Raw genomic sequence first — 17,198 nt, 5'->3', positions numbered from 1 at the left:
TGACAGGGGAATGACCATGTAACTGTGAAGGGTGGGTGGGTGTGTATTGATTTTGCAGCAGTCAATAGGTAAGATGAATTAGGTATGCTAACTCTGAAATATCCTATCCAATGTCCTGTGAGATTTGCATTAATAGACAATTCTGTGTCAGAAGGTTAACCTAACGTGATTCTCTGTGTTGGGGCACTCATGGAGTAAAATCATGCGCCTTTGGTTTTACACTGAACAGAGTCACTTTTGGCATTTGGAAATGGTGAATTTAGCTACATTTCCATCTTAAAATCCAAGTTCAGAAAACTGAGAGCTGGCTCCTCCCTTTGAATATACAATATTAAGGACATTTTCAACACAAAATTTGTATTTTCCCGAAAACATTTGACAACATCGTTTTTTCCTTACAACTATTACATATACAGTCAAAGTACCAATTACAAGAAAAAACGGTTTAATCTTGCGGTAACTAGCATAGTCTGTTTGGGCACTTGAAATTAAGAAAGGTACAACTTCTGACTTACATTTAACAGACACTCTTATCCAGAGCGTAGTACAGGCGCATTAGGGTTAAGTGCCATGCTCAAGAGCACATAAACAGATTGTTCACCTAGTCAGCTCAGGTATTCGAACCAGCAACCTTTCAGTTACTGGCCCAACGCTCTTAACCCCTAGGCTACAACTTATATCCTATGAAGTTCCTACATATAGGAAGCTAACGTCAAAGGATAATTGGGTTCATCTTTAAATTGACTATATTCAAATCAAATCAATACACCAGCAATAAAGTTATTGCTTTTTCAACATCTATTGATCGTAGAGTATATTCTACATTCTGATTATGTCCATGTCCAATCTAGATCACAGGGGGTAAGGCCTTGTCATATGAACTACACCGGGACACTATTCCATGAAGGTGACCCCAAACAGTCAGAACGCTTTAGTTCATCTAGTCGGGGCCAACACCGTCAACGCAAACCAGGGAATTGGGACTTTGAGGGCAAGGCTCATGAGTCATGATTTTGATTCAGTTACTCCCGCGATTCGATCTTAATCTGCGACATTACAGTGCTGGCTTCAACAGAGTCACTATGACATGGGTATCATGTTGCCATGCATATTTCCTTGGCAAGGTAGAGCTGTCTCTTTCAGATAAATGTAGCAGAATTCATATCTGTTCTTAGCCTGAATTCAATCATAGAGCACAGTATTCTCTCCTAACCTTGCCATTCTGAACTGGTAATAGTTCAGCACCATCAGTGGAATATCAAGAGGAAAATGCCCATCTTCATGAAATAGCACCCAAACAACTCAAGCGAAGGGTTGAATAGGTTCACTAAAAACTCAACATGACCTACCGATTGCTAAATTATTAATACCTAACATGTTTTATGAATAGATTTTATAGTTGTGTGTTTTTTAAGATTATATCTTTGCTTAGTAAAAAATACAATTTCACAAGAGGGGCACACAAACGTGTTCCATTCACAGTACCCATTTGCTTATATGTTTTGTATCTTTGAAAATAAAATAAAGCAAACGGCAAAATGCAAAATATAGCTAAAGGTCCATAAAGGAAATATGAGGCCAGACTATTTGTCACAGGACACGTCACACACTACACGACCACAGTAGAACTAACAGCTTCCAAAGCAAGACATGAGACTCTACACCAGGGCTTGCCAGCATTTCAAGTTTTGAGATTCCGTTGTTCAATTTTCATCTTTACTTCTTAATATGTTCCTAATCTGTAGAACATGATTGACGGCTATATGTCTCTCTCTCTCTCTTTCACCTCCCTCTCTTCCTTCCCTCTCTGGTGTATCGTGCAACCTTTCATAATATCATTTTTTTTCTCTGTCTGTTCTCTCTTAACATCCTTGGGAAAACTCGAGCTGGTCGGCTTTCTTTGTCAAAACTGCATAGTTCGACTGTCGGTTTACCCCACCCCCTCCCGTCTTACCTCTCTAATCTCTCTCTGAATTTGGTTTCTGCCGCAGGCATATGGAATTAGCTGAAGACCCGGGGGCGTTCCTCTCTCCAAGCTCCTACTGTATGGATAAGAGCAGAGAAGGGCCTTGATGGAGCACCTGCAAACTGTCAGTTGTTTTTCAAACCTGCTACTGCAGTGCCACGCCCTAAAGTACACGCCTCCATCTGTCTGTCAGCCAGGGCCTTTCATCTGCCGTTGTAACAGCTCCATGGGTGTAAGCTCTTGTCCCTATTGGTCGAAGTAAAGACATTGTTGCCTATCTAGGAGATTTGATTAGCCTATTGCCGGGTTACTCAAGTTGACTACACTAATTTGTCCGGCTGATTAACGTGATTGACAGGAACAATCAACCCATGAGAAGTCTCTAAAAGACACGGTTCAAGCAAAACCAAAGTCAGTCTCTCCCAACAAAACGTGATTATTGTATCTATGAAATAAGCTACACCGATCATCCTAATCCTTCTCCAGTTTTGTGCATTATGTTCTAAAATCGCATCCAAGTGAACTACCTTTGCTGGAACAACACACAATTTAGCAGTCATTGGCACTGTCCTGGAGACCCCCCCCCCCCCCCCCCGCCAAAAAAGAAAGAAACGTAAAAATAAAATGTTTTACGTCATATTTCTTTCCAGGTAGCTAACCCATGTGCTGTTTCTTATGTTCAATACATTTACATGTACATTGCAAATTGTTTGTTTATTTGTACCCTCTTTTTTTTGTATATGTTATGTATTTAGTCAGCTATAATGTCGGTTTTGTTTTTTTGTCTTTGTTTTTTCCACCCCACCCCTTTTAGAACATTTTCCTTATCTGATATTGTATATGATATTTTTCTCTCTGTGTGTTTTTTTTCTTCTCTTGTGGCCGCCTTTCGTCGTTGTCGTCATTAAAAGCCCAGGTATCCGCCGATAGTGGATGCCAAGACGACTCCCAAAATAGTACAGCAGACGATGATCATGAGCTTCTTCTGCATGGGGGGGGGGGACAAGGCGGTGATGGTGTTAGCAAGACACAGGGGCAGTTTTACGGTAAAGGACAATATCATTTATCTATACAACACATTAGTGTGTACATTGTGCCCAAAGCTGCCATGTGTCTGTGGAGGTTGGTCGCTTGGTAATCACTGAGGTACTGTGTGAGTGAGGGTGGAATGCGCTGTACATGAAGAGGTGTTGGATATTATTATTATTCGAGTGTGTGTGTGAGTGTGTGTGTGTGTGTGTGTGTACTCTTTAATAATATAGTATGAGGGGGTGGTGGACATGAATCTTTCGTGATATGATTGACTGTAGGAGGATGCTGTGTCTATTTTAGTATGTGTGTCTGTGTGTTTATATTATGGCATACGTATAGTATGTATATTAGAATGTACAGTATGTATACATCCTCATGTAGGTGGGGGATGTGGGTTACAGCAACGTAACAGTGATAAAACATGTGGAAGAATTTATGCGTATAGACAATATATGCGTTAGGCCTGTTATATGGAGAGCCTGTGACTTACCTTGCGAGCCTGGCTCTGGTATTTGACAGCCTTCTTGGTGTCAGACACCGCCCGCTCCACAAAGTCCACGGAGTGTTCCACGTTGTACTCAATTCTGTCAATCATCTCTCCCTGTAAACAGCAAAAAGCACCGTCATCAAAATGCAAGCGGACTGAGGAGTATACCTTGTCTATTACCACTTTAAGTCAGCCTCAACCACATTGTATGCATTTCTGCATCATATTTTTTTAAGGCCCATGTGTGGTATCGTATTTCTGTTCTTTCGAATCCAAACAAAGCTTCTAGCACAAATATCAGCTGTTTTCTATTCCTTTTTATTCCAGTTACAAAGTACTGTAAGTGATATTGATGAAGCCACTTATCATCTACATGTTGTCTTCCATCTAAAGGATGGATTTTTAACATTGTGTGCTGCATAATGTTGCCAAAGGAAACAACAGTATTGATACATAAATGAGATGAGCGTAGCTAAGTACCTATGTTTATTCATCACACACAATTGCATATTGTCCACGAGGAAAAGCCCCCAGAGAAAGAGAAGAATTGTCACTCAAAAGCGTTTTTCCTCCCTATTGTAGTTTGGATGAAATAATCCAACTCACAAACGGTTTACAGTGCATGAGCTAAACTTAGAAACCATATTTCCCTGTTACCCAGAAGCAATTTTCTAATTTAGGTCGTCCTGATGAGATTCATAGGCTCTTAGTGGAAGTCAACGGTCATTTCTTCACAGTGAGAATCAAAATTGGCAACGTAATATTCTCATATTGTATCTCACATATAGAGATTCTATGTCATATTGACAAATGTTCTGTAAATATGAAAATATTTGAAAATAGAACTTAATTATGTTGTCATAATTTTGGGGATAAACTGTAGTATGTTACCAACACATTTAAGACAAAAAATCTAGAATATCATCCAGTATTCATGTGAGGTATTTTGTAATGCATTTTTAAAGTGCAAGTCTTTGCTATACCATTTCAACTTAAGTGCAACCACTGCGTACAGCCACAACCCTGAACATACGGTAAGAACCCATTAATTAAGATAACTGAACACCAGCAGCAGAGAGCTGCCTACACTGATGAAACCAGGATGTAAAAAGACTACAGTTGTAGCCTGAGTTTATCTGAATGGCTACACAGCATGGCTCATTGGTGTGGAACTAGTTCAGGCAACAGTGTGTTTACTCACAGTCTCAATCTAAACATGTACTGCATGCAACACTTCTCTAGTCTCAAAGCACAATTACTCAAATACGCCCGTGAACCCACACGCCTGAGGCTAAATGTCATATGTTCAACTCTCAGCTCCAAATATCTGCCCCGTTCTCAGTCAATCGTGGCAAAAACCAAATCGCAGTTGGACGGATTTCATTATGAAAGATGTAAGGCTCAGTTTGAAGATACATAGATGCTCCAATGTTTTCATTTTAACATCACAAAACGACTCTGATACCATTGGTGCAGAATTCAACCACACCCTTGACATTGGTGTGAGTTAGGCCAATTCAAATCTATTATGTGCTCAACATAAGGCCAATGGCATAAAGCTGGGCTTTTATTAATTCATTCGTCTTTTAAAAACATTTCAAATAAAAACAAAACTTTACCTGGCTCTCGACCAGCATGGCCATGTCCACAAACATGTCGTGCAGCTCACGGATGCTGTTCTCCAGCTTGATGATCTCGGTGTGTCGGGTCTCAATCTCATTCAGGGCCTGCTTGTCTATCTGAGAGTCCATCTTGATCTAAGGACCCAAAACAGAGCGTTGAGAAGGAGACCGAGGATGAGGAGAGAAGAGGATTTGAATGTGTTCTTTTGCCACCTGTAATAATCAACATTCGTCTTCTTTAAAATCCATATCAGGACTACTAATAGTCAACATAGCAGTAGTTTATTGAATGCAAACGTGACAGATGTAGCGAGTTAGCTAGGACCAGCAACACAGGTTATTAGTGTCTGTGGTCCCCGTGCCTTCACTGTGGATATATGTCTGCTATGGGGAATGGCCAGGCTCAGGTGTTGTACTCACATCATCAGTGAAAATGGCAAGCTTGCCACTCTCCAGCATATCCTCCAGCTCCTCGTTGGTGGTTGTTCTCCCAGCTGCCGAGCACACACACACACACACACACACACACACACACACACACACACACACACACACACACACACACACACACACACACACACACACACACACACACACACACACACACACACACACACACACACACACACACACACACAATGAAATATATTGCCAACAAATTATCATAATACTTTGCCTGATGCACTTACAGTTTAGTTATTTAAATCAACACATTTCCACCGTTTTAGTGCCAATTTGAGGCACAGCACATATTCTGGGCAGTAATTAAAAAAGAGCATGTATCTCTAACCAGATGTCTAGAATAATCTAGATCAATTTAAAGCTCTAAGGTATCCTAAAAATATTATTCAAAATGAAATAATATGAAAGAATATACAGCTTTTAAATGAAATGTGCGAGCTGAATTACAATGAAGTTCTCCCTGTACTATAAGGAAAGTCTTCTGTTTTGGAAACTACATGACTATACAACTTATTATTGGCTAATATGTGGTCATATGTGGCCATTCAAATCCCCTGTCTACTTAGTATCGTCTCAATAAACTTAAAATGCATCTATTCTGTTTAGTCTGCCCCAGTCTTTGAAAAATACTGTGTCTGTGCATAATATTAGTTGATGTCTGGATCTCAGATGTCACTGTGGCTGTGAGTTGTGTATGAAACACTTGCCAGTGTCTGTATCTGTGTACTTCAGTATTATCTAATACTTCAGTATTAAAAGGATACTCACTGTCTGTGAATTCCAGTCTGTCTCATATGAAGGTCAGTGGGGCTGCCTTGAAAATATCCTTACGTCTGCAAAGCCCATTTTTGTGTCTGCGCTGTTGGGTACCAGTGTATATTTAGTAAGAACTCTGGCTATTTCTTGTGTAAGATACTAACGTACTTCCTTGTCAGTCAGTGTTACCCTGTCTGCTGTCAGCATGTGTGTGTATGGCATTAGTCTTGTTGATTTATTACCAATCACTAAATCAATCAACCAATCAATTGTATTGTATTTGTGCAGCCATTTTAACAAAGTAATTGACAAAGAACGCTGATAATGGTTGATAATGGCAATATACTGTAATGTCTGTCTATGGTTCTATTCACTATGAACTGTACTTGTATAGTGTCTCCATACATAGATACTATATAGAGCAGGGTTCCCCAACTGGCGGCCCACGGACCGAATTTGGCCCGCGGTTGGAAACATTTGTCCCCCAAAGTTTTCTGCCCCCTCCCCGCCCCCCAAAAAGTTTGCATAAAAAATAAATAATAATAATTGTTGGATATAAAAGACTGTAAAAACACCAGGAAATCAGCTCCAATTGATTTTAATTGAAGAAATGTATTCCCAAATATTCCCACGCATAATAGAGAGACACGTGATTGTATACAAGTGTAAGCAAGGCTTGAAATTATAATGTTGTAGTCAAACATTATATATGTTTGGGCTTCATGAGATCAATCTGCAGTCCACAAATGATTTGTAATTATGTTCCGGCCCCCCGACCATCCACTCAACAGAAAATCGGCCCGTGGCTGAATCTCGTTGATGATCCCTGATATAGAGTATAGTATCTAATGTCAGTGGTGTATTAACTGTGCCCTATGATGGTGGTGGGCTACAGATACTCACTGATCTCCAGCTGTCTCTGGATACGGTCCTTGCAGCGGTCCCTGTATTTGGACTGCGTGGTGTTGTACTCGGTCATCACCTCTACAAACTTGCGTGACAGCGTCGAGTGCTAAAAGGACAGACACAGGGAGATCAGATGGGAGGGGGGTTAGGGAGTGGCCATTGGAGCAAAGAAAATCACAAATAAGGTCGATCAACACCATCTGATACTGTGATGATGCCTAATTGGCCATTTGCAGTGCACATCAATCATAGCCTTGATGAAAATGGCAGAAACGCCTTCATATGTATGCACACATGCACCTCCATTCAAATAATGGCTGCTGCGTTAGAGATTTTGCTGATGCTGCAAAGTCAATGACAGTGGCAGTTGAATGTTCCGACCACCAGAGGGGATCATTGAGTATCACTGAGCCTTGTGCATTGAATTACTGCTGAAAATAATACAGGCTGGGGTCAAAGCAAGGATGGCTAAATTCTGTGTGCTGGAGGGAAGGCCTGAGATTCAGCCCAGCAGTGTCTCCTTCTCCGCTTGCCTGAACAACCCACTAACAATGCAAGGCAGAGAATAAGGGCGAGGTACCCTCTTAGAAAAAAGGTGCTATCTAGAACCTAAAAGGGTTATTTCGGCTGTCCCCATAGTAGAACTCTCTGAAGAACCCTTTTTGGTTCCAGGTAGAACCCTTTTGGTTCCAGGAAGAACCCTTTACAGAGATGGTTCTACAAGGAACCCAAAATAGTTCTACCTGGAACAAAGAAGGGTTCTACCTCAAACCAAAAAGGGCTATCCTAATGGGACGGCCGACGAACCCTTTTGGAACCCGTTTTTTCTAAGTGTAGCTATGGTGAGGATGGAAGAGAGGCTGGATTAGTGGCAGTGAGTCAGAGGATCAGGTGGTTGAGAGAGTCAAGAGCCTACAATGACAGATGTCCTTTCTGGCCACCTCTGAAGAACATTGGTTCAGAGTGAGATGATCTGAATTTCAAATGAATAAACATTTGGGTGGTTTAAAGGAAAGTGGTGTTGTTTTGAAAAAGGCACAATTCAGTGCACAGCTTGATTGAATGTTTAGGTGGGCTATACTGAGTATCTAGAGTTGTTCATGTGATTTGATATGGGAAATGTCACCTTTGCCATTGTACTTGTATTGGTACACTGTGGGTTCTGAAATGATTGACACCCCTTGATAATAATTCAAATACTGAACTATATTATATGGTCAAAACTAGGGGGATTATATTATTTTATACTAATACAATTGCTCAGAGAAAGAGATGACTTTGTTTAACAAGTAACATCATTTTTACTCAAAAAGGTAGTGACACCCCTAAAGATTCTTATAAATATAGCAGTCAAACGTGTAGTATATGGTCCCATATTCCTAGCATGCAACGACTACATTATGGATAATCTCGAACGAATCGTGAATAAGGATGTCACAGAGGGTCAAAAATCATACTCCTCTGTTATTGGTAACGGTGAGAGATGTCTTAGGGGTATGATTTTTGACCCTCTGTGACTTTCTCACTCATCGTTATTCTCAATTAATTCAGGATTATCCATAATCATGGTAGCATCCACATTAATGAAGAAGTGTTTAGAAACATACTCTATTCTTATTTATTTTTTAAAAAGTGAGTCTAAAATGACACAATACATTATTTACCATTCATTTCTATTGGGCACAAAATTATCTGAAACACAACCAAAAGGAACTGCAAATGCATCCAACAAGTTTGTGGAGTCACAAGTTTGATGTAGTTATTGCGTGCTAGGAATATTGGACCAAATACTAAACTTTTGACTACTTTATTTATAAGAATCTTTAGGGGTGTCAATCATTTTAACCCTTACCTTTTAGCAATTGTATTAGTATAAAATAACATATTTTCCAAATGTTTTGAACACACAGTATAGCTTAGTATTTGAATGATTTATTTTATACAGTCATTATTGCTCATCTTTATCAAGGGTGTCAATCATTTCAGACCCCACTGTATGTGAATAATGTTGGTACTGTTTCTGTGTCGCTCCTCTTCATACTGCAGGGCAGTGGTGCGGCTTATTCAAAGGTCCCATAGCCCTTTCCTGCAGTCAAATGACTAGTGGCCTCGTGGGTGAAATGTTAATACTATTTTTCATTAATTCATCATTCCTAAAAAAAAAAAAAATTCTTTACCTGCTGAAAATCTGGTGTTTCTATGTCAAACGGTTTTGTTATAGTTCTGTCTTCTGTGATGTATACTGAACAAAAATATAAACGCAACATGCAAAGTGTTGGTCCCATGTTCCGTGAGCTGAAATAAAAGATCCTAGAAATGTTCGATTCGCACAAAAAGTTTATTTCTCTAAAATGTTTGTTTCCACCCCTGTTAGTGAGCATTGTAGCATTTGTCAAGATAATCCATCCACCTGACAGGTATGACATATCAAGAAGCTGATTAAACAGCATGATCATTACACAGGTGCAGATTGTGCTGGAGACAATAAAAGGCCACTCTAAAATGTGCAGTTTTGTCACACAACACAATGCCACAGATATCTCAAGTTTTGAGGGAGTGTGCAATTGTCACGATGACTGCAGGAATGTCCACCAGAGCTGTTGCTAGAGAAGTCAATGTTCATTGCTCTACCACGTCGTTTTAGAGAATTGGGCAGTATGTCTAACAGGCCTCAACTGCAGACAATGTGTAATCACGCCAGCCCAGGACCTCCACATTTGTGTCCTACACAAGCGGGATCGCCTGAGGGGAGGGGCACGGGTACTGAGGAGTATTTCTGTCTGTGATAAAGCCCTTTTGTGGGGAAAAACTCCTTCTGATTGGCTGGGCCTGGCTCCCCATTGGGTGGGCCTGGCTCCCAAGCGGGTGGCCCCTGCCCAGTCATGTGAAATCGATAGATTAGGGCCTAATGAATTTATTTCAATTGACCGATTTCCTTATATGAACTGTAACTCAGTAAAATCTTTGAAATTGTTGCATGTTGCGTTTATATTTTTGTTCAGTATATAAAATGTGTAATATTGGGGTGCAAACTCAAAATTGAATACATTTCAACTCTATATCTGACATGGTACAGGTGTCTTCTCTTTTAAGCCCATAACATGTGTGTGTGAGGTGTATAATTTGGTTTCAAAGTAGATTTGTTTAAACTACCAAGAAACACTCTGTGTGACCCTAATTTAGCCCACCGCAGTAAAAGGTAAAAAGGACTCTCCCTCCTGCCACAATTGATAACTGTTTGTCATTGAGCAGTCTGACAATCTTTCACAATTCCATTCAGAGAAGGCGGTGCCATCATAATTTCACTTCATATTCAAAGAACATACCTTTGGTTTTTGTGTTACTTTTTTTTTTTTTGTAAACATCATGTAAACATTTCTAAAAACATTATTCCACTTTGACATTACGGGTATTGTGTGTAGATCAGTGACACAAAATCTGAATGTAGTCCATTTCAAATTCAGACTGTAACACAACAAAATGTGGAACAATTCAAGGAGTGTGAATACTTTCTGAAGGCACTCTAAACAAAGGCTTTTAAATGTGTTTCTATGTAAAAGATAATTAGTCCTCATACAGACGTCATAACCTAATGAATCTTTATATGAGAATGAAGCTTCATTCACCATCACCGGTTAATTCGAGAACAGGTTTGAACCTAAGGGGGAGGACCTACCCCAAGCCAGCAGAACATTTATCCTAATCTTTAATCCTTTGTTTTTTAGCACATTTCGACTCTAAAACACTTGATATATGCCAAGTTGTTTAATCTTAAAAGTACATTTGAATATATCTTTCATAGGGCCTTTCTTATGTGCTACATAATCACTTAGTTCATCAGTCATTGAAATGACATGATCAATTTAACACCTTTTCTATCATGTCAAAAGATAAATGGATGTCAATGAGCGTTTACATTCAGTGGTGCATGACAGTCCATGGTCATGAAGGCCTTAGGAATTCCCGCTTCATAGAGGTATCCCTTAAGTCTCCTACTATATGAAGATTTATACTCTAGGCCTAAGTAGTGGTGTTATGGGTAGGCATCAGGCCACATGGTACAATAGCAATATGGCTTTAAATCCAGACCTGAATTCAAATAATATTTGTTTTCGTTTCTTTTTCAAAGCCAGGTCTGCAAAAGTGTGGTTGGCAGTAGGCTAAAGTTGTGGTGAAGCCGTGTATTCTCTGTCTTTATGATACACCAGCAGCTTTATGTTTGATCAACACATTTTTGGTACTTGGCATCTCCTCAGTGGATGTGCAGCAGATAGAGTGAGTGACTCACCTGTGTCTTACGAATTCGCAGGTCTGCAGATGATCTGTTCAGCCCCTCCTCCTGCTCAATGCTCTGCTCGATTGCTGCGAAAGAGGCAAGAAATTGTGAGAAATTAACAATGGAACCGCCAAAACGAAAAGGAGATTGCCCATCTTCCACTGAACTTCAGTCAATTACCTCCCCATCACAGTCAGGTAATATAGCTAGCATGCTAATATGCTAACATTTCGCCATCTTGGGTGGAGCAATTAGTATGTCATGGGCAATGTGCTAATGCTACAATTACAAATAGACCCAGGCCTAATGATAAAAGTATGCTGTTTTACAACAGATAGAGGTAATTTTATTGAATGGGTCATTATACAGTACCAAAACTGATAGAGGGAATTCAGACCCGAGTTATGGCGTAAATGGAACTTTATTCCCTTTTTATGCACTTTTCTCTCTAAGCGTATATTCGGACCTTGAACTTAAACCACCTGTTCGTTTGGGGGGGGGGGGGGGGGGGGACGACTGGAGGTGTGGCAGAATGTGTTTCCCGATACGCTGTATTCTGACCTTGACTTAATTCCCTTCTAATTCCACCACCTTTACGCCACCTTTATAGAAATAACACCAATCTCCATGCACTGTAATTCAGAAACTGATAAGGGCTATTGATAAGACCTAGGTAAATGAATAATCAGTTTGGATAAGGGATTATAAATATACAGTACCTTCAGAAAGTATTCACACCCCTTGAATTATTCCACATTTTGTTGTGTTACAGCCTGAATTCACATTGGATTGTGGATTTATTTTACACCCAATACCCATAATGACAAAGTGAAAACATGTTTTTAGACATTTTTGCTAATTTATTGAAAATTAAATAATGAAATATCTCATTTACATAAGTATTCCCACTGCTGAGTCAATACTTTGTAGAACCACCTTTGGCAGCGATTACAGCTGTGAGTCTTTCTGGGTAAGTCTCTAAGAGCTTTCCACAGCTGGATTGTGCAACATTTGCACATTATTATTTTCAAAATTCTTCTAGCTCTGTCAAATTGGTTGTTGATCATTGCTAGACAACCATTTTCAAGTCTATCCATAGATATTCAAGCCGATTTAAGGCAAAACTGTAACTGTGCAACTGAGGAACATTCAATGCCACCTTTACAGAAAAAAACACATGATTTCACATGTGGAAAATCACATGATTTCATATAAAATGTAATATGTGAAAACCTGTGTTCATGGAACACTTCGCCTGTGATCACATTTTGACGTGTAGTTTCATGTTATCACAGGTTGCTTTACATGTTGTCACGTTATCACATTAACTTCACATATGATCACATGAAAACCTTTTTTGTAGCACTTCACTTTATGTGGGTCACTTTATCTTGGTAAGCAACTCCAGTGTGTATTTGGCCTTATGTTTTAGGTTATTATCCTGCTGAAAGGTGCATTTATCTCCAAGTGTCTGTTGGAAAGCAGACTGAACTAGGTTTCCTCAATGATTTTGCATGTGCTTAGCTCTATTCGGTTTCTTTTTATCCTAAAAAAATCCCTAGTCCTTGCAGATGACAAGCATACCCATAACGTGAAGCAGCCACCACCATTCTTGAAAATAAGAAGAGTGGTACTCAGATTTGCCCTAAACATAACACTTTGTATTGAGGACAAAAATGTCATTTCTTTGCCACATTTTTACAGTATTACTTTAGTGCCTTTTTGCAAACAAGATACATGTTTTGGAATATTTCTGTCCTGCACAGGCTTCCATCTCTTCACTGAGCGCTTTCCTCCCTCTCCGGTAACGGATTTAGGAAGGGCGCCTGTATCTTTGTAGTGAGTGGGTATATTGAAATCCCATCCAAAGTGTAATTAATAACGGCACCATGCTCAAAGGAATATTCAATGTCTGCTTTTTTTTACCCATCTACCAATATGTGCCCTTCTTTGCGAACCATAGGAAAACCTCCCTGGTCTTTGTGGTTGAATGTGTGCCTGGAATTCACTACTCGACTTAGGGCCCTTACAGATAATTGTATATATGGGGTACAGAGATGGGGTAGTCATTTACAAATCATGTTATATGACTTGTTAAGCACATTTTTAGTCCTGAACTTATTTAGGCTTGCCATAACAAAAGGATTGAATGCTTATTGACTCAAGACATTTCAACTTAAAATGTTATTAATTTGTAAACATTTCTAAAACATTATTCCACTTTGACATGATGGGTATTGTGTGTAGATCAGTGACACAAAATCTGAATGTAGTCCATTTCAAATTCAGACTGTAACACAACAAAATGTGGAACAATTGTGAATACTTTCTGAAGGCACTGTAGATCATTTTCAAAACGAGAAGTTGCTTTTTGGGGGCAGTTGCTCTTTAAATCAAAATGCGTCAAAAAGGAATAGATTTCCTAAGTGTGAATCGAGCCCATAGTGTTGCTGACCACAAACCAAACATTATTTTCTAGTTGTGTTCTAAATGTGATGTAACTGTGTAAAATGCCCTTGATGCATTTCATTTGGATCAGCAAAACAGAGAAATAGCAGTATTTTGGGATGTCAAACTGTCAGTTTATGACATACCATCTCCTTTTGAACAAATACAATGTTCCCAAAACTATAAAATATTGATCCCAAATAACACATTCGGGGGATTCTGACAAGACCCTTTTAAATAGAGGCAGTGTCCTTAAAAAGCTTTTGGAAAAAAAAGGTAATTCCTGATACCTATTTATGGACAAATGTTGGGTTTCTCACAACTACGAGATAATGTGATTACCAATATTGTGTATTGTATGTGATTATTCAAACATCTTTTGTGCACCATCGTTTAACATTGGTTTTCTCTCTCTCTCTGTGTGACCTTCCCCAAGAGCATTTCCAAAAACAATAAAGAGAAAATTGAGAAATAAAAGAATGTCAAACGAAAGCACCAGATGTAAGGACCTATTATATCACCCATAGTATAACATTTGCATTTGTGAATCATCTATGTAGGATTCATAAAGGCTTCATTAAGCTTCGTAAGATTGTCAATATAACTGCACAACCCACCTCACAATATCTCCACCTCTTAACCTCTTAACCTCTTTTAGGCTCCCGAGTGGCGCAGCGGTCTAAGGCAAAGCATCTCAGTGCTAGAGGCGTCACTACAGACCCTGGTTCGATCCCGGCTGTATCACAACCGGCCGTGATCAGGAGTCCCATAGGGCGGCACACAATTGGCCCAGCGTCATCCGGGTTAGGGGAGGGTTAGAGGTAGGCCATCATGGTAAAATAAGAATTTGTTCTTAACTGACTTGCCTAGTTAAATAAAGGTTCAATAAATAAAATTAAAATAAATAACAAAGAGTTCCCCTGTTATATTCCAGATGAATTGTCTCACCGTATGGCGCATACTCTTCCTATAAGCTAGGCCGACTTTGAACCCACCTTAGATCAATAACAAAGGAGATTTCCATATTGCTGATTGGATGCTTTGCTGCTGCTGCATGGTGCCCAGATGCCAATGTCCCATCACCGTTCATTTACTTTGATAGAGGAAGCTCTCTCTCAGCATCAAAGTATTTTGTGATGCAATTTAGAAGAAACAACCAGATGAGTGGGAGTCTTCTAGATTATTGGACTAAAATAAAGAACGAAGCTAGAGGAATGCGACTCAGCACCTTTGAGTGAGCGGTTTCCTATCTGTCTTCAGAGGGAGCTTATACATCAAAGGAGATTAGTCTGAAACTCCTACCGGTATTTGAACTCACGTCCCAAACTCAGACCTCTTGTGCACGTTTGTATAATATCTTAGTAGTGGTCTATCAGCAGCGAGTGGGTTGTACACTGAGATGTTTGAGATGTTTGAGATGTTTAACTCGTGGTGCTTCAGGTATATTGGTATCAACTACATATAATAAGTATGATTTGTTTTAGTTTGTGTCTCTGAAATGATCGATTTTATGTGACGTATTCTTGACCCCTCTTTGGTCTTGTATCTTGTGTAGTGCACCTGTGGTAATGTGGATAACGCAGGGAATCTATAGAGTACTTACCCACAGCATCTATGAGGTCATACCATCATACTCTCTATGATGGCTTCCCTATCGTCGCATAACATCCTGACCAATCCAGAGAAGCTACAGTATAGTTGAGCATCTATCTTTAGTGGTGGATCTACGGTTGGTCAGCTACCTAGCTACAGTACAACAGCGCTCCCCGGTGAGGCACTTCCTCTGGCTTGCTGCCTTTTCATTTTTCACTGTGTCATGACTCAGCTGATTTGCAAAATAATGCCAAGGGGGGGTCTCCTTAATGTGGTCTTAAACAAGGGGTTTACTTGCCTTTCAGTAAATATCAACACTCTACTTGGCTGGTTGAAAGGTCATTGATCATTGTTGTTCTGTTGGTTAAACACTTTGTCTGACTGGATGAGACAGGAGCTGCTTCTCTCTCCTGGACTGCAAAGCTACCGCATGACATACTCTACAAGGAAGCAGAGTAGTAGCATAGCGTAGTGTAGCGGTCGCCTGTCAACCTAAGTTGATCTTTCACACGAGGTCTGATGGAAAACGGTGCATTTTTGGAGCGCAGTGTATGATGCAGCTTGGTATTCAATTCATCTGAATGTTATTACTTTTGCTGTACTGATGGTGGTTGAATGCACTATTCAGTGTATTGGGAGTCTAAAGAGGTTGCTTCTTAATTTACAAACTAGACTGGTGAGCAACTGTAAATGGTAGTTCTTACATCTGTAAAAAAAAGCATTTTCAATAAAACGTTATGAGGCACAAGACAGTATTCCTAAGAAGAAGAAAATATCAATTGCTACACCATCAAGTCCTAGTACAGTTTTTAAAGGACATTTGTCAATTCTCACTTTAGTAGTTATTAGGAAATGTTGAGCAAAGCAACATATTGCTCCTAGATCCCGGCGTCAACTGATATGCGACCTGACATGCTGGCAGTCTGAGGGCAGAGGCTGGAGGCAGAAGGCGTTTGGATGACAAAAGTGATGTCTACTCCATTGCGGCTTTGCTTTTTATAATATGCCCCTTGGGGGGGATCACCAGAGACAACCTATTTTCTACAGCAAAACCCCTGAAGTATTTTCTCTGCTCTCTACTGTATGTTTAACTAGGCGGCTGACGAGCTGATTTAATTGCCAAATGATTTGCATGTATTCACGTGTTCACAGTGGGTAGGGTTGAAATGTACAGCAATGATACTGTAAAAAAATATATAATTTGACAAATTCTGCATTTCTTTCAGTGTCGCGTCAAATCAAAGAGTATCCAAGATTTTTGTATGCTCTCTGTTTTGATCTTTACTACTCACTTATATTATACATCTACCACATGAGAGAGACTATTGTGTTTACAAACGATATCACGGATAAGGTTCAAACAAACACACACTTGCGAGACTGCAGAATGTTCCGTATACTCAACGTATGCAAATATTTTTCTGTACGTTCGAGATACATATGGAAAATTAAAACATGAAAAGCTGATCGATGTTCGTTAAAGGACAAAAACAGAAAGACATTGTGGGGATTGCAATTATAGACCGATATGCACCATCAAAGCAGTTTTCAGTGTGCATGTGCGAGTGTGAATGGGATGTGTGTTGGGGCGAATGGTTGGTTGGAACTCCCAGATAGATAAATTCACTGCTCGACCGCCACACATTAATG

The 17,198-nt window shown here is 39.7% G+C and overlaps 1 protein-coding gene across 1 annotated transcript in view; it reads right to left on the bottom strand.

The window, feature by feature from the left end:
- Positions 1 to 2,870: 2,870 nt before the first annotated feature.
- The window catches only part of LOC120043990 (syntaxin-1B-like), a 36,420-nt gene continuing 22,092 nt past the window's right edge, over positions 2,871 to 17,198 (bottom strand). The window contains exons 6-11 of the mRNA XM_038988583.1: positions 11,520 to 11,593; positions 7,229 to 7,337; positions 5,528 to 5,601; positions 5,105 to 5,242; positions 3,489 to 3,599; positions 2,871 to 2,951 (exon numbers count right to left, since the gene is read on the bottom strand). Of these exons, the coding sequence (XP_038844511.1) occupies positions 2,871 to 2,951; positions 3,489 to 3,599; positions 5,105 to 5,242; positions 5,528 to 5,601; positions 7,229 to 7,337; positions 11,520 to 11,593 (587 nt within the window). The remainder of the gene's footprint in view (positions 2,952 to 3,488; positions 3,600 to 5,104; positions 5,243 to 5,527; positions 5,602 to 7,228; positions 7,338 to 11,519; positions 11,594 to 17,198) is intronic.

This window comes from Salvelinus namaycush, chromosome 3 (genome assembly GCF_016432855.1).
Source record: "Salvelinus namaycush isolate Seneca chromosome 3, SaNama_1.0, whole genome shotgun sequence".
Classification (NCBI taxonomy): domain Eukaryota; kingdom Metazoa; phylum Chordata; class Actinopteri; order Salmoniformes; family Salmonidae; genus Salvelinus; species Salvelinus namaycush.
The sequence above is the reverse complement of the archived record's forward strand: the minus strand, read 5'-3'. Positions and strand labels throughout refer to the sequence as shown.